This window comes from Apteryx mantelli, chromosome Z (genome assembly GCF_036417845.1).
Source record: "Apteryx mantelli isolate bAptMan1 chromosome Z, bAptMan1.hap1, whole genome shotgun sequence".
NCBI lineage: Eukaryota > Metazoa > Chordata > Aves > Apterygiformes > Apterygidae > Apteryx > Apteryx mantelli.
Window position 1 is genome coordinate 15,468,757 of NC_090020.1, and position 23,741 is coordinate 15,492,497.

General features: G+C 41.8%; 2 protein-coding genes across 3 annotated transcripts in view; one reads left to right on the top strand and one right to left on the bottom strand.

The window, feature by feature from the left end:
* Nucleotides 1-1,560, top strand: part of GRIN3A (glutamate ionotropic receptor NMDA type subunit 3A) — an 80,201-nt gene extending 78,641 nt beyond the window's left edge. The window contains exon 9 of the mRNA XM_067315445.1: nucleotides 879-1,560. Coding sequence (XP_067171546.1) covers nucleotides 879-1,215 — 337 coding nt within the window. The 3' untranslated portion in view covers nucleotides 1,216-1,560. The remainder of the gene's footprint in view (nucleotides 1-878) is intronic.
* Nucleotides 1,561-6,212: 4,652 nt separating this feature from the next.
* RNF20 (ring finger protein 20) lies at nucleotides 6,213-22,503 on the bottom strand. Of its 2 annotated transcripts, none has more exons than XM_067315832.1 (20): nucleotides 22,448-22,503; nucleotides 19,936-20,101; nucleotides 19,617-19,784; nucleotides 19,359-19,506; nucleotides 19,003-19,185; nucleotides 17,662-17,780; nucleotides 16,717-16,863; nucleotides 16,459-16,536; nucleotides 16,044-16,163; nucleotides 14,523-14,702; nucleotides 14,165-14,300; nucleotides 13,309-13,430; nucleotides 12,552-12,949; nucleotides 11,857-11,974; nucleotides 10,977-11,126; nucleotides 9,844-10,056; nucleotides 9,219-9,344; nucleotides 7,928-8,068; nucleotides 7,444-7,545; nucleotides 6,213-7,198 (listed from the first exon to the last, which is right to left on the bottom strand). In XM_067315832.1, the coding sequence occupies exons 2-20, from the start codon at nucleotides 20,062-20,064 to the stop codon at nucleotides 7,022-7,024; spliced, it is 2,955 nt and encodes a 984-aa protein (XP_067171933.1). In that variant the 5' UTR covers nucleotides 20,065-20,101; nucleotides 22,448-22,503; the 3' UTR covers nucleotides 6,213-7,021. The 2 variants fall into 2 exon arrangements, with proteins under 2 accessions (XP_067171933.1, XP_067171932.1); XM_067315831.1 differs by having other exon boundaries at nucleotides 19,936-20,105.
* Between the last annotated feature and the right edge of the window lie 1,238 nt (nucleotides 22,504-23,741).

Here is a 23,741-nt window from a genome sequence, read left to right on the forward strand (position 1 = left end):
GCAGGAGGACACTGCTAGCTACAGGCCTCCAACTAGACTTTTGCACCGCTCGTCACAACCCACTAAACTCTGTCCATTCAGCCAGTTTTCAATCCAGCTCACTGTCTGCTCATTTAACCCCTACTTCCTCAGCTTGCCTGCGAGGATGTCATGGGAGACAGTGTCAAAAGCCTTCCTGAAGTCAAAGGAGATGATATCCACTGCTCTCCCCTCATCTACCAGCCAGTCATTCCACCATAGAAGGCTATCAGTTTGGTTAAGCATGATTTCCTCTTTGTGAATCCATGCTGACTACTCCTGATCCCTTCTTATTTCTACATGCTTGGAGATGGCATCCAGGATGAGCTGCTCCATCACCTTTCAGATGGCATTGAGGTGAGACTGACTGGCCTGTAGTTGCATTAAGTGCAAAGGGTACATTTTCTCCTTAATCTGTTCACAAAAACTCTAGATAGCCTTCTTCTGCCTCCTTGAGAACAAATTCTCAAGCTAGCACAGAGTATTGAAGCACAAAGAACTGACACTGTAATGAACTTGGATGTTGCAGCCACATAAACTTTCAGAAAGCTTTGGAGGAGGACTTATATTTCCCTGAGCTGGAATTAAGGGGACTGTAACCCACTAGGCAACAGAGTTTGCAGGAACTTGAACTCCATGATTCTGTTTCAGTCTCTGCCAATAGTTTATCACAAAAGTTTGGCCATTTGCATTCCCAAATTTATGCTTCTGAGGAAAATAATGCTAAGGATAAAGAAATAATATTTATATATAATTCATAATAGCAGCATCATATTTTTCAGTGGAATGACTCACAGGAAGGGTTGCATACACACAAGAGGAGGCTATGATTTTGTATTAACTCTCTCATCTCTATTCAGGTCCCATGTAGGGAATAGTCAGCATGCCGTGTGGAATACGGCCAATCCAGGCAACTGTCACCGGAAAAAATATATCTGCACTGATGAAGAGCAAAATGAAACGATGATCCAAAAGCACCAAGACATCCCCCTGCCTCAGGTGAGGAGAGAGACTCCAGCTTCGTTAACAACCAATGGGAAAGCAGATTCCCTTAATATTGCTAGGACCTCAGTGATCCAAGAGCTCACAGAACTGGAGAAGCAGATCCAACTCATCAAGCAGGAGCTGCAACTTGCCATAGACAGGAAAACAGAGCTGGAAGAGTATCAGAGGACAAACAGAACTGCAGAGCCCTAGGCCAGCATACTTTGGCCCTTTCCCCTTTTCTTCCTTTCTCCCCCTCCTCTGTGAAATTTGTAACACGTTTTTGTAATGCCAGAAAGAGGCATGAAAATAAAGCTGGCAGTATGTTCTTCATGAGAGCAAAACTGCAGCAGCCACAGCCACTGCCACCTTCCTGAGTCCTCCTTTCATAACAAGTTTCTTGGTTGCCTGGCAAACATCAGCCATTCCCAAAGGACTAGAGAAACAAGGAGCATCTGAACAGCAAGAGTTCCTGGTTCCTTCACGTGACATTACAGTGAAGTTCCCACTTTTTTAGCCCTTTCTGTGCATTATTTCAAAAAAAAAAAAAAAAAAAAAAAAAAAAAAAAAAAAGGAAATCTAAACTGTGGAAGCATGTCCATTGTTGGTATGGTTGGTATGTTTTTGTGGTGTCTGTGGGCCCAGTCCCCATTTGTGCTAAGGCTCCTTTTGGTTGCCTTATTACAGCAGGTGCTAGTTCTATGTTGGCAACCCCTTCCCTCACGGCACAGGTTGTGGTTTCACAAGATAAATTCTTGGTGGCAATCCCAGTACTCACTGTTCCCTCAGCTCTATCAGCATAATTGCAGATGTGGCTGTTCTGTGACTGTGATAAAGGAAATCACCTAACTTAAAAATAACTCGGAAAGAAACAAATCACCACCTCTGTCTGCTTCTGAGGCCAGGTTCACTTTCTGCTCTCACTCAGAGAGAAGCATGCAAACAGCTGCACTGGCAGGAGTGAGGGGATGGGTTCACAGTAGCACAGAGGAAGAATGAGTGGAAGAGGAGGGTGAGGAGCAGGGTACTGCAAACCAGAATTACTACCCAAGGCTCCTACTGTGAAACTACTCCCTTAATATTCTTTGTCTACAACTGATAACAGAGTTCTTTCTCACAGCCAAAGTAACATAAAGGGGATCAAGTTTGTTGAGTCATTCTGACATCTAACTCCCACTAAAGTCAAGGGAGTCAGGCACCAAAGTCTCTTTGTGGACTTGGGCTCTACTGCAAAGCAGAATGAAATTTGCTGTTTCAAAGGGAATGTACTGAGTGCAACTCCCTCCCACCTGGATGATGAGTAGAGGGGAAGGAAGGGTAAGCTGTTCAGCATCTGAATAAATAATACATCAATCTAAGTGACTGTGTTATTTAAACACGATTTCTATTAACTTTTACACAACACTCCCAAACACATCTTGTATTACAGAGAAAAGGAATGTTTGTAACACTGTCAGAATTATCTCTAAGTCACTAAAGTAATTTTTTATCCACTCTCTATGTCCAGCCAACTGTGTGAATATTGCCAAAAGTGATCTTCTCAGCAGGCATAATTAAAGGTCACAGGCAGATCTGAGACACTATTTTGCAGTTTCAAAGAGGCATACATTTTGGATCCTGTAACCTTTGAAAAACATTGGGAAATGAAAAGCTCAGCATGGACCACTAAAAGCTGATAGCTGCACGCAGCAATACCCACACTAATTAGCCCCATCAAGAGGAGTTCTTACTCTATTCCCTGCTCAGTCCTTGGCCTGTGGATGCTTCTTTTAACATAGTCATTTATATAGAAAAGATTGGATTAGGACATAAAACAGAAAAGTGTGACCCAGGGACCCACACATCAGACAGGTTTGAAAGAGTTAGGATCTCCTCCTTACCACCCTGCCCCTGACATGCTGTATGACCAGTGACAAGTCACTTAACCTGTTCCGTTCCCCTCACTTCCCTTCCTTATTTAGATCATCAGCTTCTCAGGAAGAGCTCTTTACTGTATAGTACACAGAACTTACATCTCTAATATGGTTAGAATGGATGAACACAGTTCTCTTCATTATTATGAGACAAACGCTAGGAAAGAAATACCCCAAATCAATTCTATCAGTAGGTTTATCAGCAGTTTGTTACTTCCCTAACTCTATATGCATGAGCCCAAGAAAATATCATTAATTTTAGTTTAAAAAAATATAAAAGTAATTGCAAAAATGCCAAAGAAACAAAAAATTATGTATTTTAGGTCAAAGTTCCAATCCAAACATCCAAGCAACTTCAACAGGTCATTTTTCATTTAAAAGCAAAAATTTAAGTGATAAAATGTCAATCAGCTAATAATTGATGGCAGACAACAAACTGTATTCTTTGTGGAAGCCTTCAGGTATGCTCCCATGTCAAAAGTTGAATAGGGATTCCTCTAAACTTCTGCAACAATGGCCAGGAACCTATTGGGAGTGGGTCCAAGTTATAGTTGCCTGACATAGAGACAATTTGTCAACAGGCAGCTCTTATTCAACAGCTTATTCAAGGCCATCTTCCTAAACAAAAATATTCTGTAACACTATCATGATGGTTTCAGATAGTCATGCAGCTACCACTCAAAGTTGAAAGCTGCTTCACAGTTTAATGCTAAGCTCACTTAATTGATAGAGGCACATGGATTCCCTGTTATCAGAAACATCAGCCTGACACAGAAAAAAAGGAACCCTGAAAGGTTATTGCAGTTCACCTTTTTCATCAGACTAAGAACATATATAGGGAAGAGTGGATTGACCCCATGGCTGAAAAACTTAGGGCTGGAGAGGAGGTCAGGCCTCTCACATCTGAGATTTGTCAACCCCAAACAACAAAACAGGTAGCAGGGGAAAAATGTGAGAAGCAATTTCCTGTCTGGGCTGCAGGTCCAGAGCCATGTTAGTGTCTTATACAGCTATTGCTCCAACTTGGTCCCAAGGGAGCCAGAGAAAAAAGCTTTTCTTTGGGATGGGGAGTATCACACAGATGTCAATCACTGCAGGCTGCACAGGGGAAAAAATGGCTTTGATAAGAAAATGCGCTGGATACTGTATAGGGTCCTGGCCTGTCCATATTGTTGGGGCTCACATTTGATTCCTTCCATCCTCAAACCAAGAGAGGAATTTAATTTCCTCAAGGATTTCATCCTGTCTGGATTCCACAGAGACCTGCATTTATCTAGCACCGTGTAAGAAAGCAAAGGCCATAGGGAAGAAAGCAAAAGAAGTCATAGCTTACTGGCAAATAATAGTTGGTGGACTGGAAAAACAGCACTATCCTTATGACTAGCTTGTCCTCATAGAGGAAAAGGAAAGGGACAGCAGTTAGTTCAAACGCTTTTCCAACTAAAATAATCAGAAGAGGAAAATAACCTCACACAAATTCTGGACCAAACAGGAACACAACAATTTCCCTGGTTCTTGACTGAGGGTCAAGTTATTGTCATTGATCAGCCTGGGCCAGTCCAGAGATTCTTCCATCCTGTACAAGGTGGCTAGCAGGAGGCAAAAACGCAAAAAAATTTCCAGACTTTGTAGCTTTATATCAGTCTGACCCCATCTTGCATTTTTTTAACTGCAATCCTTTCAATTTATTTTTCTACATTAGTTCATTTTGCCCATGATACACGTTACCACGTTTGTAGGCTGCCTTTTAATAACAATGTTGTATCAAAATCCTACTGAGTAAGAATAAAGATGTAAGATGAGCTCTTGAAAAATCTTTACTTTTAAAAATATATGTATGTGGTTAGGGCTGCAAGAATTTTTTCCTCTTTTATACTTAAGTACTCTGGCTCAATCACTGGATTTAGATGGATTTCCTCTAAAGAACACTTGTCATCCATTCCCTTCTTTTAACCCAAAATACTTTTAGTCTTGATAAACTCTTTAATTATTCCCACTCATTCTGGCAAGTCAGAATAGATCATTTAAAATTTTCACTGTTTCTCCATGTTTAAATTATAAGCACCCAGAGAAATTCAGTCAATTCCACAATGAGATTTAAGAACTTCTTGACCTTAAATGAAAATATTTTAGAATAAGAAAATGCTTTTACCTCTGTGAGGAAAGTGAAAATAAGAGTTTCCTAACTTCAACTGTGAAATAAACCCAGACTCTTTCAAATGTTTGTTTGCTACCATTGACCAGAGTGAGCCCAACACTGCTAGTATAAGCAAAAAAATTTCAAGTTTGACTTCCACTAGAAATGTGATGCAACTCAATGACTGAGAAAGGGTAAGGGGCTTTTAGACCTCTACAGGAGCAGTTTAATTCATCATTCCCATCTGTGATAGAAAGTCTGCTGTTACAGGAAAATTGTTCAAAGGTCCAGACAATGTTTCTTGGTAATTTAAGTCCTGGTTTTTGATAAACAGGCATTTGTATCCCAAAATCTACCTCTGCATTAGTACTCCTAAAGCACCCTGTTCTTTCTCCGACAAGACGCCATACTGGAATCCAGTGAGCAACTTCTGATGAGAGCAAAGTGGGTTCTGCTCTCATTTCCTCTACACACTGTATTACAAAACTTAAGCCATGTCGCAAACCTTCAGCATTCCCCTTGAATCCTGAGAATTAAAAAGGAATAATAATGAATTTACAAAATTCTATTCATATTTTTTGAATGTTTTGGAAAAGAAAAATAGTAATGCACATTACAAGACAGTCTGATTAATTACTTTCTCCTCATGATTGTTTTTGCTATCTCTTAAAGTGACTATAGGAAGATAATACAGATTTTATGATTCTAGGAAGGTACACTGATGAGATAAATCTCTGCGACGTAACATCTTCCAAGAAAATTAGAGTTACATGGAAAACACTATGTCTTATGAAGAAACACTGTACATAAATGGCTAGCTTTTCATGTTTAGTAGCAGACTTCAAACACGGCCTTGCAGCAAGGAACCCAGAGTCTAAAAGTAAAGCCATGTCCTTTCATGAAGTTCTCAGCAGTCATGACAAAATGGCTGCTTAAAGAATGCAGCAGTGTGGCTTTTCTGTTGGGTCAGGAATAAGGTAGCAAAGGCACAGTCAGAAGAACAAAGGTTATACTACTTAACTGCTTCCTGAAGACAACGGGAGGAAGAAATTCATCTGTCTACTTTAGAAGATTAAAACTTCTGGAAAAACGTTTCTAATGATTGAACAAAGGACAGAACCACATTTAGATACCAACAAAAGCAAGCAAAACAGAAAAAATTATTCAGACCGCAGCTTTTATTAAAGTTTGTGCATTACAGGGTTAATCTCTGTGGCAAAGTTGCACCAAAGTAACCCCTACAAATTCTTTTCTGAAAAGGACAATGATAGTAATGCCTCAGCCCAAGGGAAAATTTTCCATATCAACCAGGGTTTGTCAGTGCAATACTATTCTTAAATATTTTCCTATGACTTATCCTTCTCCCCTTCTGGATACCAAGATGTGCATATGCTTTGTGGGGTAGGAAGAATGTTTTCTAATGCCCAGCCTTCACAGATTCTCGTCCTGACTCAAGAAGATATGTGCCCATGGAGTCATTGCTTAAGTCATTGCTTACAAATTTGAAGCCTGCAGACGTACCAATTCATTCCTTATTTGGTCCTTTAACTGGGAAGCTATTCACTCTCAGAAATCCTCGCATACCTTGATGAGATTTACTAAATATCCAAAATAAATTCCTCAAATAAAGGCCCCACTTATCTATGCTGCAGCATGGACAGTTCCCATCTCCTCAAGGCAAGACTTCAGATAGATGTTCCCAACCTGGCAGTGTGGAAAAGATAGATAGGAAATGGCCTCTGAGACACAAAGAATTCACAAAAACTGAAGGAAGGAATAAAAGAAAAGGGATAGGAAAGGAACTAACATCCACAGTCTGTTCCTTTCCCTTCTCTAACCATAATTCCTGGAAAAGACTGCAGGTCATCTGACAAAAGCACTGACTGCCCCAAAAGTGACAATCAGAATAAATGAGGGAGGCTGGGTGGTCAGCATAAGCGGCACCTTTCTGTCACTCCAGTGGGAAGAGTCAACCAATGTAGATCCTATGGAAGTCATTGGCACCAAATGCAGCATTGCACTTGGGGCACTTACGCTGCCGGGTGTCATAGCGTGTCTTAACACACTCAAAACAGAAAACGTGAAAGCACTTTGTGAGCACAGCATCCTTTTTGCGCATGTTACAGCATGGGCAGGTCAGGCGGGCCTGCAAGACAGAAATGCTTTAGTGAGATCCCACTGAACCGCACTGGAAAAGTTTAAAGATGACAGAAGATGAAGGTCTTACAATTCTTCAAAAAGAAAAGTTTTTTTTTTTTTTTTTCTTCAAATGTAGAACACGTCTACAGTGCCAGAATCCAGACAAGGGATGTGAAATATAGAAAACAGGAGTACACAGCCTACTGGCTAAAACAGAATTACAGAGGGAGGCTGATGGAGACAGGTACTCACTTTGTAATCCTTGATCTCTTCCATCAATATTTCATCACAATTGGGTACCATATCAGGCTTCTTAGTGGTCTCCAGCTTCCTGCGTAGCCTAGAAATGTCTTCCTGCATAAAAACAGGAGAACAAACAAGTGAGTAGTGTCCTCTCTCTCACTGCTTTCTCAGGGACCAAAGAGAACTAGCACCTGTAGCCAACACCACACCTCACTAAGTCAGTCCACTCATAGTTTTCTTCCCGCATTGTTCAACAGACTTATGACAGATTACATCATCATCTGGTGTCATGTGTATTGTCAGTTATCAATGGTCAAAATTTGAACTAACCAAGAACTGATGAAGCTGAAGCAAAAGTGAAACTGGAAAAAAACACTTATAACAAGGAGACAGTGAAGAAATTCACATAACAGAAACCCATTCCAAGCTGAATGCATAAGGAGGCAGACACCAGGGGAGATAGAAATTACGAGACTGAGAGTGAGGCATATACCTCAGCTCTTTTGAAGTTGAACATCTCTTTCTCTCTAGTTACTCTGCTTTCCACAATCTCATCCTGGAAGTCATGTAACTTCTTCTGAGCTAATTCTAGCTGGGCTTTCAGATCATCTGCAAGCTGGGCTGCATCCATGGCCTGAAAAAGAAAACCAGAGAAAAGAAGTCCTGATGATTTCTAGCTCCTTTATCTGGCAATCCAAGACTGCTCACAAGAGGCACTTCTAGGGCTGCTGATACCTACCTTTTCAGTCTCATTTTGGTAGTTTCAAACAGAAGAACTGGAATTATTTCCTAAACATCACTTCAGTACCAAAATATCTTACTATCATCAAAGTCTAATCATTTAGCTTGAAAATTCCTCTTTATTCCAACAGAACCAACTCTTGTTGCACTACGATGCATCTCACTTAGAAAAATACTAATGCCCACATACGATGTTTTTCTCATTCATATATTTTCAGTCTTCCATCTTCAACATTTTCTCTACTAAATTGTTTAGCGGCAGTTGTATAACTGATTTAGACAGAACCTCAAGATAAGCTTTTATTTTTATTTTTTAAATACACATAATTTTCTTTTTGTATTTTATTATTATTATTATTTTTTTAATTTGGCACATAATTTTCTTTCTTCACCAGTTCTATCACTTTGTAACTGCCACTGCATCAATAAATTTATTAGTCAAGTTTCCTCAATACTAGAGATTGTGATATCCAGCTCAAGTGATTGCACTGAACTCCCTCATCTCCTCTTCAAAGTGATATTTCTGTTTTCTCTTCTGTCTGTTTGAATGTCATTCCTATGTTTCTTGAGATTCAACAAGGATGCCAGGTTCTACCATGAGATTCAGTCTTATTCTACTCATAACAGACCCCTTCTCTTTAATTACCTTATACATGTGTTAAATGAGCTCCTGAGCTCATTTTACTTTTTTTATTTTCCTCATCTCTTCTGTGCCAGCTCTAACTAACCCCAGTTACCTTCCCCTGGCTGCTGCCCCTTCTTCCACTTCCACTATAGGTATCCTTTCAACAGAACCTTACTCCAGCTCCCTAATCAGACTTTCAGAAAGACACATTTATGCCTGATTCTTCTTTAACAAAGGAACTATCAGTCTACCATACCTTAATTAGAACACTTTTTAGGACTGCTCAGCCTTCTGACAAACTAATCCAAAACTAGGGAATACTAAGCTCCATAACACCAGTGACAGCTAGGCACCTTCTATGCTTGCAACAAGACAACAATTCCACCTTATGATCCAAGAATAAAAAACAATCACTTACCTTGCGTTTGTTCATTTCCAAGGCCTGTGTTCGAAGACCTAGTTCTTTCTCTCCTGTTCCAATACTGCTTTGCAGTAAGTGCTCCTTCTCTTCCAGCTTACGTACAACTTGTAGCTGGGCATCCACCTTGGAAAGAGATAGAGGGGATAAAAAAAAAAGGAATGAGATGCATGTTCTGCAGGTCCTCAGAGTCATCATGAAAGCTATAAGCTAAAACTATTCCTGCCTCCCTGTCACCAAGGAGCCTCTCTTCAGCTTGTCCTTCTCCCCCTTGATGCAGTCAGACTGGCAGCCAAATACTCGCAGCTATGATTTAATTTATTTTTTGGAAGGTGGCTTAGGAACTTGTTCCAAGGCTGTGAACAGTTCTGCCTTAGTTCCAAGAATGGCAGAAAATATATCCGGAAGTACTGTTACTGTAGGAAGATGACTTTGCCTTTCCTTCCTTCCTCCTGCTCTACACAGCAATGAACGTGCAGGAAATTTTATACTCATATGCAGTCTCTCTGTTGCTCACTGAGAAGGATATCTTTGAAGTCTGATGTAGCATACCTAGATTGATCAGGGAGACATTCCCTCTACCTTCCCATCAGTTCTTTTGCCCTCTCTCCTTCTGTCAGGTTACCTGTGTCTTCAGTGTCAAAACTTGGTCTGCCAACTCCTCCTTTTCCTCCTTCAGTAGCTTGTGGATCTGGTTGGATTTGATACGTTCTGACATCAGCTTGAAGTTGGCATCATCCTTCTCCCGCAGCTGCTGCATCAGGCGGATGTTCTGTTCCTGCATGTCTTCAAAGGCCTGGCCTGTGACATCCATTTCTGAGAGCAGGGCCTCTTCCTCCTGCAAGAGGATAAAATGTTTTGGCACAACTGTCTCCTGTACCTACACAATGAACCTGAACATCTTACTCAGAGACACCAAAACCTAGCACAGATGAACAAAAGATGCATCAGTCTCTACCTTTCCAAAAAACAGAAAAAATGCTCCCTAAAAGTATGCACCAAAGCAAAGATTGTATGGATTTAGAGGTTGTACAAAAGGGATGGTTATCCCTGCAAACATTCACAGACTGGTTTACCTGCTCCGAAAATCAACCGTGGCAGAGAGTCATCCCCAGAAAAGGAACTGGACAGAAATGATCTCCCAGTTAGCTGAACAGCTGTTATACAAACTAGAACAATAATTCTATACATGGACAACTCAACAGCTCCTAACTAACTGGCTGCCAAGCCCTTAAACTGACTTCAGCCACTTCAGCATTAATGGAGTAAAGGACAATACAGAACTGTTTTGCACTATAAACAAACATAAGCTCTAAAAAGGTACATCTCAAGCCTCAAGTCACTGGCTTGCCTCTCCCTTACTCAAGTGGTCCTGCTCTCCTAAATTTATATTATCCTTTTCCACAAGAAAGGGCTTATATCATAGCACCATGCACATTCATTAATTACATGAACTGTGTAGATAAAATACTTTTTAAAATGAAATAGCAACCTCTGCGTCTAGACACAAACCCTGGCCCTCCGTGTTCTTCACCTAGGCCAGACAGACAATTAAACATGCCCCCACACCCAAACCCACCATGAGCTTTGTGACTTCTATTGTTTTTGTTTCCTTCAATAAACAAGAATAAAAGCAGAACTGCATCTGGCAGATACAGGGTAGAATGCCTTCCCTCAGATAATCTTCTTGGCTGTTACCTGAAGGTATTTACTTCCCAGGTGCCCAAACCAAGACAGAACTTGTTCCTAACTTCTCACCTGCTTAGCCATGGCTAGTTTCTTCTGTAAATACTCAATCTGCTCCTCCACTGCTCGGATCTTGCGGAGTGCATCCTCATCAGCCATCTTTTTACTCTCCTTTTTCTCCTTGTCTTCCAGTTCTTTCACCCTCTGCCTCAGTTCCTCCAGCTACAGCAAAGATGAAAGAGAAACAAGATTAAGCACAAGAATGTGGCCCAGACTCTGTTAAGAACCTGTTTTCCCCATAATTCTCTAAAATATTAAAGAATGCCTTCAAAACACAGGAAAAGGAAACACACCTCTAATCTTGACAGGACACTACTGGCAGATGGACCATTAAAATGAGCTGTAAGACTAAGATCTTGATTTCAAAATCCTTGAAAATGCCACAGTGCCTTTTATCAGAGTAGGAACATTAACTTTAGTCTCTTGTAGTTGAATAATTCTGTTCAGCCTAAGCTCTCTCTGCAGCTCCATTCAGATGCCACATTTTTCAATTTTTGGCCTAATTCTTGTCCAAACCTCTTTTTAAATACATCAAGTGATAGTTTTTTTCTAACTGGCTGCCTAGCCCCTCTATCCTTTTCAGGTCGTTCCAATGTTTGTAACAATATCAAATCTACAAGTAACTGCAATGGAGAGCAAAATACACCTTTGCAAGAGCAACTGCTTTTATCACTAGTGATGACAACACTGTCCCTTAGAAGGAAAACATCCCCAAATCTCCTTGTTTCTCTCCTGTCTTCCCAACTGTCCCAATCTCTCTCCTAAGCGACAAAGATGAGAAGAGCAACAATCTCCATTTTGAAGACAAAAAACATAGCTTAGGTGCAGAGGATTTGAGAAGAACCTTTAAGTAACATGATAAAAAGAAAAAGGGAAGAGAAATGAGATTTACCTCAGCTTTTGCCTTCTTCTCGGCTGCCATGAGCTGCACTTTGTCTCTCTGTTCCTTGGGGGCAGAGCGGTACATATCTAACAACAGCTTCATCTCCTTCTGGCTTTCCTGGGCCTTCCTGGAAACAGGGAGACAGACAACTGTGAGAATACAGCCAGAAAGCTACACTTTTATGTGACCAGCCTGAAAGCAAGAGCAATATTCTCTTTGCCTCCCACAGGTTGGTCTGTGGCATATCCTTGGCTCATCTTATCCTGGCAATGTAAGCAACCAAGGGGCACATGCTGGAGACTGAAAATGGACATGTTCAGACACTTACGGATCGAAAAGCAAAGGAAAGAAAGAAAGAAAGAAAGAAAAAAGTGTACCATAACAGTAAGCAACAAACTATCCATCTGTGCTTTCACACTGATCCAAGACAGGGAAGACTACTGCATCTGTAAAGCTTTACATCATCGTAATGCCAGCAACAAATAAAAATTACCGGACTTAAACTACAGAGTATCTGGTTAGGTCTTTTATGCCTCAGGCTGTCATAGGAGAAATGTTACTACATTGTTTGAATCATAATCTGATGAAGAGGGTGCCAGAAAACTCAAACTTCAGGAGCTAGTCTCATAAATAAGAGTTACTTTACATGAATGCCTCAGAATAGGCCCAGCTCAAGCATGGAAGGGAGAGACAGCAACTCTTACTTGAGCTCGGCCTTCAGCTGTTTGATCACTTCAGCCTCCTTCTTTCTTCCATCTTCATGCTTCCCTTTCTCCTTCTCTTTGGACTCTCTCTCCTTCTCAGACTCCTTCTGCTTCTGCTTTTCCCGCTCTCGCTCCTTTTCCTTTTCTTTCTCTTTCTCTCGCTCTCTCTCTTTCTCTTTTTCCTTCTCTCGTTCCCTCTCCCTCTCCCGTCTTTCTCGCTCCCGTTCCTCTTCATCTCGCCTGGCCTTTGCTTCACTAGCATCTTCAGAAGCAGCCTTGGGGACAGACACTTGTGCAGAAGGATCATCAGGCTCCTGCTTGATCTCTGGAGGTTCCTCCTTTGTGTCTTCTGTGCTGGACTGGGACTGTAAGAGAGCACTACCACTGCGAGAGCGAATCTGTTGTGGAATAGCAATAGAGAAAACACAAAGAGAAACAAACTTCTAAGTTCTTAGCCAGAAGCCTATCTCACAGTTATCCACTTTTCCCCAGTCTTCCCAGGTCCCTTCTTGCATAACTCCCTCACAGTTGCTACTGCTAAAACTTTTCATGGAGCATCGTACAACCTCAGAAGGAAGTCCATTTACTCGGTGAGTACGAGTAGTACAAATGCAGGGCTACTGTTTAGAGCTCCATTGAAAATTACACAGCATACTGCATCTTTGATCAGAAAGGCTGATAACACAAGTGAGGCCTGGCAGCCTTCATCCTTCTCCTAAGCACTATCTGCTCTCTTCCAGCTTTCCTGCTCCGATACCTTGCTCAAGTCAGATTGGGCCTCTCTCAGTTTGCGCTTGTACCTCAACACCTCTCCCTTCAGCTGGTGGTTGTGATTCTGGAGGCTGCTAATGAGATGACGCATCTCCCGATTAATTGGGCCTACAAAAATGAAACATACATGATAGTAAGAAGCCACAGTTTTGCTGATCTTGAGAGGACTTTGAGATGGACAAAAAAAAAAACCAAAAAACAAAAAACAAACAAATGACAAAGAATCAAAGTAAGACTATAATAACTCTGTTCCACAAGAAAGTAACACAATATATTCACAGAAGTTATGCCAGTTTTACGTTACCCTATACCTTTGCAAACTGTCAGCCCTAAATTCCTCTTAACATTGCTTTTTCACGTATTCCCATTCTAAATCCTAATAGGGATAATGTGTCATACTATCAGAAATCTCTGAGCATTTAAATGCTACTTTAGAAATATCTTCTTACTTCTTTCTGACAAAAGAAGAAGAACATTACTGGTTTCCTATCCAGCTTGTAATCCCAGATGTATAAATTCATTCCTCCCAGAAGCAATTTCTAATAATACAAAAAGTACTGTATATCCCACAGGATCTCTATGCTATCATAAACCAGATTTTTGCAAAATATTTTAAAACATTTTTGGACGTATTTACAACACCTAAAAATAAGTCAGATAACACAGAACTGCCATCCCCTAAACTACAATAAAAGCTTTTTTTTTTTACCCGAGATAGAGAACTGCCTGAACAAGTATTTAACAACAGAAAAAGAATCAAAGCAGGTGTTGTACTGCAATGCAGTCTCTAATGGGCTTTTTGTTTTGTTTATTTTTAAACACAACAGAAGGGAACTCCATACCTGCTTGTTCATTGGCAGCAAGAGTCTGTTCAAACTCTATCCTCAACATCTCATATTCTTTGCGGACTTGGGCCAGGGTATCTTCTAGCTGAATAACCTCTGTGCGTAGCTTCTTGTGAAGGCTGACCTCATCTCTCTGAGGAACAAGAAGGGGATGGAAGTTAGCACTGAAACCCTGGAATATCTCTCAACTCATCAACATGAGGTACAATAATAGGTTAATTATCACCCAGAAGACAAATTACCTGACTATTCCCAGAGCCACCCAGGCCAATCAACAGTGATAGTTAATGGCAAAACAATGTCCCCTAGTCTAATGAGACCTGGGGAAATACAGATGGAGAGATAATACAGCTACCTCAATTAGTTCCACCTGGCGCTGATGTGTGGTGCGGGTGCCATGAAGCAGAGTGCGGGCTTCATCAAGATGTGCCTTCAGCTGGAGACTTTCATTATACAAAACAGAAAATTGGGACTGCATGCAGCGATATTCCGGGGTCTCCTTCACAGCCTCTTCCACTGCTCGTCGCAGCTCAACCTGGCCAGGACACAAGGAGATGTCACAGAGAGAAACATTATCTCCTTGTCTTTAGCATCACCTTTGCAAGGCAGGTGAACAGTGAATTGAGCTGACACAGACAACTTCAGAGTGGCAGTAGCACAAGCATTTTAAAAGCCTCAAAGACAAAAGTATAACTTTAATAGTATTGCAGAGAACTAGATGCAAGTGATATGCTTTTATAGCAACTTCAGAAACAGTTTATTATCTCTTCCTACTTCTGTGCAGTAGGCTGTTTCTCTCACACAGCCACATGATAAGATTTTTTGATTCTCAGGCTTTGCAGTAGTTTCAAAGGTATAAGCTAGGGAAACAAGAAAAACTTTTTAATGGATTTTCTGTAAAACCATAATCACTTTATTCAATGAAGATGGAAGTGCAGAAAAGTATGACAGAAGACTAGAGAAATTATAGGTCCAACTAGGCATTCATGTTGACTTCTTAATAATATGAGCCACAAAGACCAAAAGCAAAGAAGAAAGAGCAGAAGTACAGAATCTGAATTTTCCTTAAGCAAAAATTTAGCAAATGAGTGTAAATAGCAATAGTGAAACAGATACATATATACACACATACAGCTTAACATTAATTAAGAGAAAAAGGAAGGCTGTATCTCAAACAGTGTTTCCCTCAAAATGAGTTCATATGGATAAAAGACAGTTCCTAGAACCTCATTTTTGAAACCTGGGTAATCAGCTAAGGCATTTCTCCTAAAAGACTAACATATGTTATTGACCACCACGATAAAATTTAGATTATCCTATATATCATCATATATTTATCTACTACAGATTCACATCTTTTTTATGCTATTACCATATAATAACAGTAAGACATAAGGAATTCATATGTTGTGCCCTAACTATTCTGCCACATGCAGAAGATTTAAGTGCATCCACTGTTCCAAGAGCCCAGCTTTTCCTGAACAAGTTCCTGAATTCTTTCAGTTCCCTGTCCATTGGGTGGGTGGGTAGGAGGAAGAAGGTTGAGGAGGGAGTCAAGACCTGTAAAGGTGTGAAATTAGTTTTAACCAGAGATCATTAAAAATGTACCAAATGGGTGGATCAGAACGGAAAACGGGAAATAAAAACCACTATGATTCTCACAGGTGACCACATGGTGTCACCAATGCACTGAACTGCAAGCATCAGTCACACAAACATGTTAGATTCTAATACTTTGTGGAAAACAGAATCCAGCTAAAGAGAGAGCACTGCTGAGGATCATTAAAGAGGCTTTCCAGAGACACAGTACAGCAAGACAGAGTGTTACCAACCACATCAGGACACCTTCATCCTCATACAGGTACACATCTCCCACCTTGAGTTTTTCATTCTGTGTTGTTACTTCCTCAAGATCCTGGCGCAGTTCTTCCAACTCACTGAGGCGATTCCCAGCAAGCTCTTTATTTTCCTCCAGCTCTGCATTCATCTCTTCAAACTGTTGGAGATAACACGCTTGTAAACCCCACTGCTAGCATATCTTTTGAGGGCACTAATTAAGTGGCTGTCTCTACGGTAACAGAAATAGCTAAGTCTCACCATTACCAAGTGACTACTTCCATAAGGTCTGTTTCATAAGTAGGGAACTAACACAAAACACAAAATGTCTTGCCCAAGGTCACGCAGGAGACTTGTAGCAAAGCAAGTATTTAAATTCAGATCCAAGCTGGGCCCTAACAAGCTCTCTGTGTCTCTGTTCTTCCCCTTGCCCACAAATGATCCTCTGGCATTACCTTGCGAGCATTAATGGTTATTGTGCCCCCATAGAGACTGCTCCCAGCTCCATACACCTTGTAGCCTTTGGAATTTACCTGCAAAAAAGACAAGAGATTTCATAAGTACACACTTAATGCCAAGACTCTGCTGATAAAGCAAATTCAGGACTGAAAATGATACTTTATAGATTTTATCACAAAGTGACTAGGAAGATGTCAAGCAGTTCAAAACTATGCCCTTCTTTTGGATTTCCTGGCAAGGAGGACAGTGCTTACCCGTTCCAGAACATCTGCTAAGTGACGGTTGAGTCGCTGCTCTCTTTTGCGGATCTTGTCGATATCCCACTGAAGATCATCAATCATAGTCTCCAATACAGACACTCGAGATTCTGCTGTTTCCACTTTCTCTTGCAGCTTGGAGAACTGCAACCAAAACAGTGTTTCAGCCAGCATACTGAACCTAAATAAGGTTTTCGAAGATTGTTCAATATTAGCTTTAGTCAGTGTACCCTAGATTCCTGTGCTTTCCACCTGTCTTTTGCTATGAGGACAGATTACTTCCTGAATTGTTCTGAATTTTGGACTAGCCAAATCACAACACAGCAATAAAAATAAAACAAGCAAAACTGAAAATGGAAAAGGGGCAAGAAGTTGGTATTAGCCAGCAGCAGACAGAGGCACCTACATAAGCACATTAAAAGGCACTTGTTAAACCTTTTAAATGCTTCTGCTCATCTATTACACCCATAGTTGAAGTATTTGTTGCGTTAGCACTCAACTAGGGTTGACACAAATGGAAAACTACAGAAGGAAAAACTGTGGTAATGTGAATCCCTTAATGACTGGGATCATGTTATAACTAAGTTTGTTACACTTCCAAAAGTCAAGTCTCTAACGTTTACACAGCCACCTTAGCATCACCTCACCATTTCCTCTGCTGCCTTTTCTTCTAAAACTGAATCCACGCAACTCACTGATCCATTTCCTTTTTGTTTCTGTGATGCAATAAGTAAATACTGTTGAATCACACAGAAAATCCATGCGAAATCCTCCACAACTCTTTCCTTAACCTTTGTCCAGAATCTGATTTCCAGCTCTTGCTGCTCCTGTCCTTCTCCAAAGCATAATCTGCTTTCTAAATTATGGTAACCACAGCTATTCTAAGTAGGAAACTACTGAGCACAGACTTCTAGACAGATTATTTTTCTCTCCTTTTTATACCTCCTGAGACATGATTCGGTGCTTCTCCTGAAGAAGATCGGCCAGTTCCTGCAGCCGCCCATTTTCATGTGAGAGGTAGGAATTCAGCTCCAGGACTGCTTCCTCCATTAATGAAATATCTGAAAGATGCATGAAGAACAGGAAATGAACAAAAGCCAAGGAGGATTGTTTTTAATTCTTCAATAGCAGAAGGAAAAATAAAATGGAAAACAACATTTCTATTTAACCCCTGCCCATTATTTTCTCTAGCTGGTTTCTGAGTCTCATTTCTAGCCACACAAAGCTTCAACTTGCAGTCACTAAGCAAAAGGCTCTGCAGTTTAAGATGCTATGCATTCCTGATCATCTGTTACTGTCCCCTAATGGCAGAAATCATTCCCCACATGTCAGCGTCAGCAAAACAGAACATGCCCTTGCAGCCCAGTGACACTCTACTGCAGGTCAAATTCAAAACTGTATACACCTGCCTCTACAGGTGGCTTCAGCTAATATACCAGATCATGAATTACAGCAACTAAGTACAGGCCACATTGCATTCACACCAGTGCTGCTACAGAGTGTGAGACTGTCAACCAAGAATGTAATACTTCACTATACTACTGCCAGATTTGCCAGAGCTCTTCTATCAGAGAATGTAAAACACTCTGGGCAATAGGAAAACTAAGGCTGACTTGAGATTCCATCTACATTTTCAATCAAATGTTTCCAAAAAGATAAAAATTCTAACCTTGAGCTAACAAGCTCAGAGGTTTTCAGGGAGCTTCATCTAAGCGTAAACTGATCTGTTACCACTAATTTTCAGAAGCTAATCATTTAGCTTTTTTCTGCAGAACTTTGCTTTGCATTCAAAATTGACAGGCATACCAAAGAAATCAGATGGCTACCAACTTGCTCAAAAACCAGAGGGAAACGAGGAGTTGGTTATACCAAAGCCTTATACTGAATTGAAAATGAGAAGTCCAGCATCAGTTTGCAATACTGGCTTCATTTCCTTACTTGTAAGCTCAAAAGCTCACAGGGAAGTAAGGTTTAACTGGAATCAATAATTTCTCAGGTGCATGAGCACATCACAATGATGAACAAGTCCTCCTCTTAGCTCAACACACTAGACAGAGTTCTCAGCATTCAGATTTAAAGGCAGTTATAATACTCTTCTAGCATAGAGTGCTGCTCTATATGTTTTGTTTACTGGGAGTTTGGAAAGCGAGGTCAATCTATTTCAGCAACTAAACAAGCATGAGAAGAACTAGGCCTTAACACTTTCAATGAAAGATCATCCCTAGACTGGAGGTAGGTGGGGATCCTTGACTATCAGCCAGAGACCAGCCAGCTCAGTCATACCTCCACTATTCAGCTTGTGGGACAGCACATCCATTTTCTCCTGCAACTTGTCATACATCATCACGATTTGGGCAACAGCACGGCGGGAGGACTCTACACGCTCCTGCAGCTGAGACTCTATCTCCTCACTAGTACTGCTCGCCAGGGTGGCTAGGAAGGAGAATGCTGGCTCCAGACCTTCACCTGGAACAGAGAGAGTTGCATAAAATAAACACACTTTGTCAAGCAACATAATATTAGTCTTTATAATTGGAGAGACTATGACACCTTTTAGAAAGTACATCCAACACTGTCCACAGCTGAAATTCTGCTTTTCCACTGTCAAAGTCAACAAATTACCCTTCCAGATGCCTCACCTCGTTCCCTCTCATCTTTGCGCTCCTGATTACTGTCTGAGTCTGGTTCAGGCTCTGGTACCACCAGGGCTTTTCGTTCAGACAGAAGGTCTCCAAGACCTTGGTCCAGGTCGAAGCGTTTAAGGATGATGCGAATATTTTCATCAAACTGGAAGATGGGACAGGCAAAAAAGGATAAATGGCAGATATAAAATAACCGAGCATAGGTGAATGGAAGAGGGGACAAGGGCAAAAAGCATAACAAAGTACGTTACTAACCTGGTTCCAGTAACGATTGATAATCAGCAGAGAAGCATCATCAGTGGCCTGCCGTCGCTCTAGCTTCTCGATGTGTTCCCGTAGCTCATCTTCAATTGCTTGCCGCTGGTCCAGCATCTCTGCTAGTTTCCGGTTCTTGGTCTGTAGGGTCCGGATGTCCAGCTCCTCCTGTGCAGAAGCACAAGTCAGATAAATGCATTTGACACAGCACTGGCATGTTACATACAAGCAAGGTCACTGGGCTCAGAAATAAGGAAATAAGATGGTTCTGCTTCCAGATAAGCAAGAATTTGAGTGCAGGTATACAATGAAGACATACCGTTGAGGAAACACCACCTAGCTTAATGGTCTCCACTGTGGTCCCTGAATCTTCAACCCCTGCCTTCTTCTCTGGGGGTGCAGAAGGGCCAGGCTCTGCAGCGGCCCGTTTGTTGCCAATTCCAGACATGGCGGCTGATGTGTAGAGACTCTCCCTTCTCTAAGTTCTGCCTTAACATTAAGGAACACAATTAAAAAAAAAGAAAAAGAAAAAACAGTAAACATACATACACACACACACAGTCAACTCCATTTACGGTTTCTAATGTTCCGTTTCATCATGATAAGATGCCAAACACATTAGGGGAAATCTAACTCGGAAGGTTTTTGAAAATGCTGTTCAAAAGTGAGTAGCCCCAGTAGCGCTAGCACTGTGAACAGCAAGATGATGAAAAAATAACACAGCATTAGAGCCACTGCTCTGTAATGTTCAGAAGCAATTACTGTACCTTGTCAGACCCCTCTGAAAAAAAAAAAATCACGTAGGTTCAGTCTCTGGCTTTTCTATCTCTTTATTTTAACCAAAATGATTTGTGTTCACCTTTTAAAAGGGACTATGTATAACCCAAAGACTTCCTGAGTTTGTATACACTTCACATCAGTCAAATTCTTATTATACCAATAGGCACAGTCAATTTAAATCGAGGGCAGCAGCACCTCAAAGATGAGCCCTATAAGATTTTACATAAAGACCTTAGAAACACTAGTAAAAAGGAAAGGCAATTCCAAAGAAAGGTTTTTAAAGACTCATCTGACAAATTTTACTGCGTGTGTTTCAAAAGGGACACAAACATTTTTAGAGTGTATCTTGGACCAAATTAATGAAATCTGAAAAAACTTACGACTACTAGTTCCATATAATTTGTTTTTTATTAAACAACAAATATTTATTTAAAGGTTTTCCAAAATAAATACAGCAGCTAGTGCTGGCCAAGGTAACAAATTAGATCTTCCTTTGATGTAAACAGCATTCTTCTCCCATATTCACAATGTCCATTCAATCTACAGGTCTCTCTCTATCTCCAACTAAATAAAACATAGAAGTAAATAAAACTCATAGAAAAATACAAATCTTATTTCTATACTATTTCAGTCTAAAATGGCACTTACAGTGCAACTAGGGGTTACAAAATAAACCTGCCAGTACTTATGTACTTACTTTACTTGAGTAGTCCTATTGAAAGTAATGAGACTATTGTATTTTTAAGATTAAGCTGGTACACCGATGTCTTTGCCAAATCTTGTTTAAGAAGCATTTTACCTTGACAATGGCTTTCACCATACCCAGAACAGTATTAAGGCTATTTCAAAATGAGTTACTGAAATACCACACATCTCTCCCAGTGTTCCTATAAGCTGTCTTGAAATACAAATATTAAAATACATCTCTAATCAAAAAGCTATTTCAAAGACAACTTTCATTTAATTATTTTCCTCTTTTCATCAATGTAATTCAGTGGGCAACAATTTTAGCTAGAAAGAATTAGGAGAAGAAACAAACAAACAAAAAGTGTCTTGCTAAGAATATTGCTATGTATCAGCCCAGGAAGCTACCAATGACTACCCTCTTTCAGCCTTTTTGTCCCTGTACAAAATATTTCGTGTATTGCCTCCTGGCACCATCTCTCATGGGCCTAGCTTTCCCTCTCCATTAGACTCACCTTCTCATGTACCCTGTGGCAGGACTCAGCCCCTAAGGTTTCATGACCATGGCCCCTGGCTTTCCCTTAGGAACTAAATCCCACACTCAGCAGCAGTCTATTCACACTCATTCCTCCACAACAGACCACACTGACCAAAGACTGACACTCTGCCCTACCAGCAACTCTGCTTTATAGTACCTCTGATCTCTCTCTTAGCAGCTCTCTTACCTTCAAACCCCTCTCACGCAGAGACACCAAAACACACTCCCACGTGGCATCGCCCCCACCTACCGCTGGCCAGGAGTCAAGCCCCTCAAGCGTTTGCAGACAGCAAGCTTCCCTGGACTAAGTATTTAGCCACTCATATACAGCCCCTTACCCGCTAGTCAGGTCTGAGCTCTCTGACTCAGTACCGACCACACATGCCTCCAATGCTCCTGTCTGCCACCTGTCAGGACTAACTCCTGCCCAGTGCACACAGCCGCCCTCGCTACAAAGGTCCCACCCTTCACCTCTTCCTGCCCACCCCTACCGACCACAGCTCACAATCAACCCCAGTTTCAAAGAAATACATCCCCCCGTGCCTTCTCCTCGCCTCAGCGAGGCGCACGGCTCAGGCCTTCTCCGCACCCACCGCCACGCCACCCGCTCACCTCCCCCGTGCTCGGCAAAGCCGCTCCGGCCCCGCACAGCCAACGACCGCCCCCAACGCACACCAGCACCGACGTTCAGGGAGCCCTGCCACACTCGCCGCACCCTCGGCCTTCCCACGCCCCCCGCCACTGTCCCCAACGCGCCCCACAACGCCCCCGGGTCCCGCCGTGACGGGCGACCCCCGCCGCGCCGCCCCCCGCCGCGCAGCGCACTCACGTTCACTCCCGGCCGCGGCCCACGGGCCCATAAGCGCCCCCCGCCGCCACCGCCTCCCCGAGGCCGGCCGGAAGTGACGGCCACCGCCTCCCGCCCAATCCCCACCCTAGCTACGCAGACGCCAGGCGGCCGCCATCTCGCCCTCACCCGTCATGGCGGCCTCCCCGCCCGCCGCTTGCCGTCGTCTGACATGGCGGCCGTTGCCATGGCGCTGCCGAAGCGTCTGAAGCCACCGCCCTTGCCCTCCGGTGCAATGGCCGCCGCTGCCGCCCGGCCGCAGCGGCGACGCCTTCCTCGCCGAGCCGCTCAGGGATAGCGAGGCGGCGGCGTCCGCCCGCCCTGGGGGTGCCCGGCGGGGCGTGAGCGAGGCGGCGTTTATATATGTATATAAACTTTTACAATACTTTGCTGAGAATAAAAGCTAAGAGGACTCATTGGTAGTTACTGCAAACAATCCTTGATGAAAATCTTTGAAACCAATACAAGCTTTTCTATTGAACTGAGTGAACTCAAAATCAGGTCTTCAAATCAGCATAGCTTTCAGTCTCTGTGTTTTCTCCACCTTTATGCTATTTTTCCCCTCTAATTTTTTTTTTCTTGGGCACTGATCTTGTGTAGACTGGAAAAAAGTTTAGCCTTACATCATCACTGCAAAACTGTAACTGCATGGACAGTCACAAACTTTTATTTCATCTTCTGTTTCTTCTTTCTCTGCATACCTTGGCATTTCCCTCACAGAGGAGGGGGAAAAAAAAAAAAAAAAAAAACCTTTTCCTGCAAAACAGCCTCCCATTCAGCACATTCTCTTCAGTATCTGTGCTAATTATTGTGTTTTAGATAAGTATCCAGTCTGATCTTTGAGCTCTTCTTTTACCCAGTGTATACCACATACTGTCTGCACTTGCCCTAAAAAGGGGCTTAAAAGGGAAGGTCCTTTTAGCAAGCCAGACTGTATTGCTAATAAAGAGATGGCTATACTTCAAGATACCTGTATACTTTTGCACACAGTCTGCAAACTGAAGACAGAAAAATTGCCCTCCTCCTCCTGTCCCTTATCACTCCAATCTTATATATAACTTCTGAAAAGCATGTAATCTTTCTCTGAGCACTGAGATTCTTGCTCCCCTTCTTTAGAAGGAGTATGCAGTTCCCCTAGTGATGTTTATAGATTCACTGTCACATTCTCATGAATTGTTATGTGCAGGTGATAAGGCAAATATCACTGAAATCCAAGCACTGATAAGGGGGCTGAAGAGAGAGAAAGAGAGGGACTATTAATACTTGAGATACTTGT

Bases quoted from the DNA above. Each gene is read 5' to 3' on its own strand.
- RNF20 (XM_067315832.1), bottom strand. From the start codon at position 20,064: ATGTCTGGAATTGGCAACAAACGGGCCGCTGCAGAGCCTGGCCCTTCT. The intron at 13,431-14,164 runs GTATGGAGTTCC...TCATTTTTGTAG, and splicing joins TGCTGCCAATGAACAAGCAG to GCCCAATTAATCGGGAGATG. The intron at 9,345-9,843 runs GTAACCTGACAG...TCTCTTTCCAAG, and splicing joins TTTTGACACTGAAGACACAG to GTGGATGCCCAGCTACAAGT.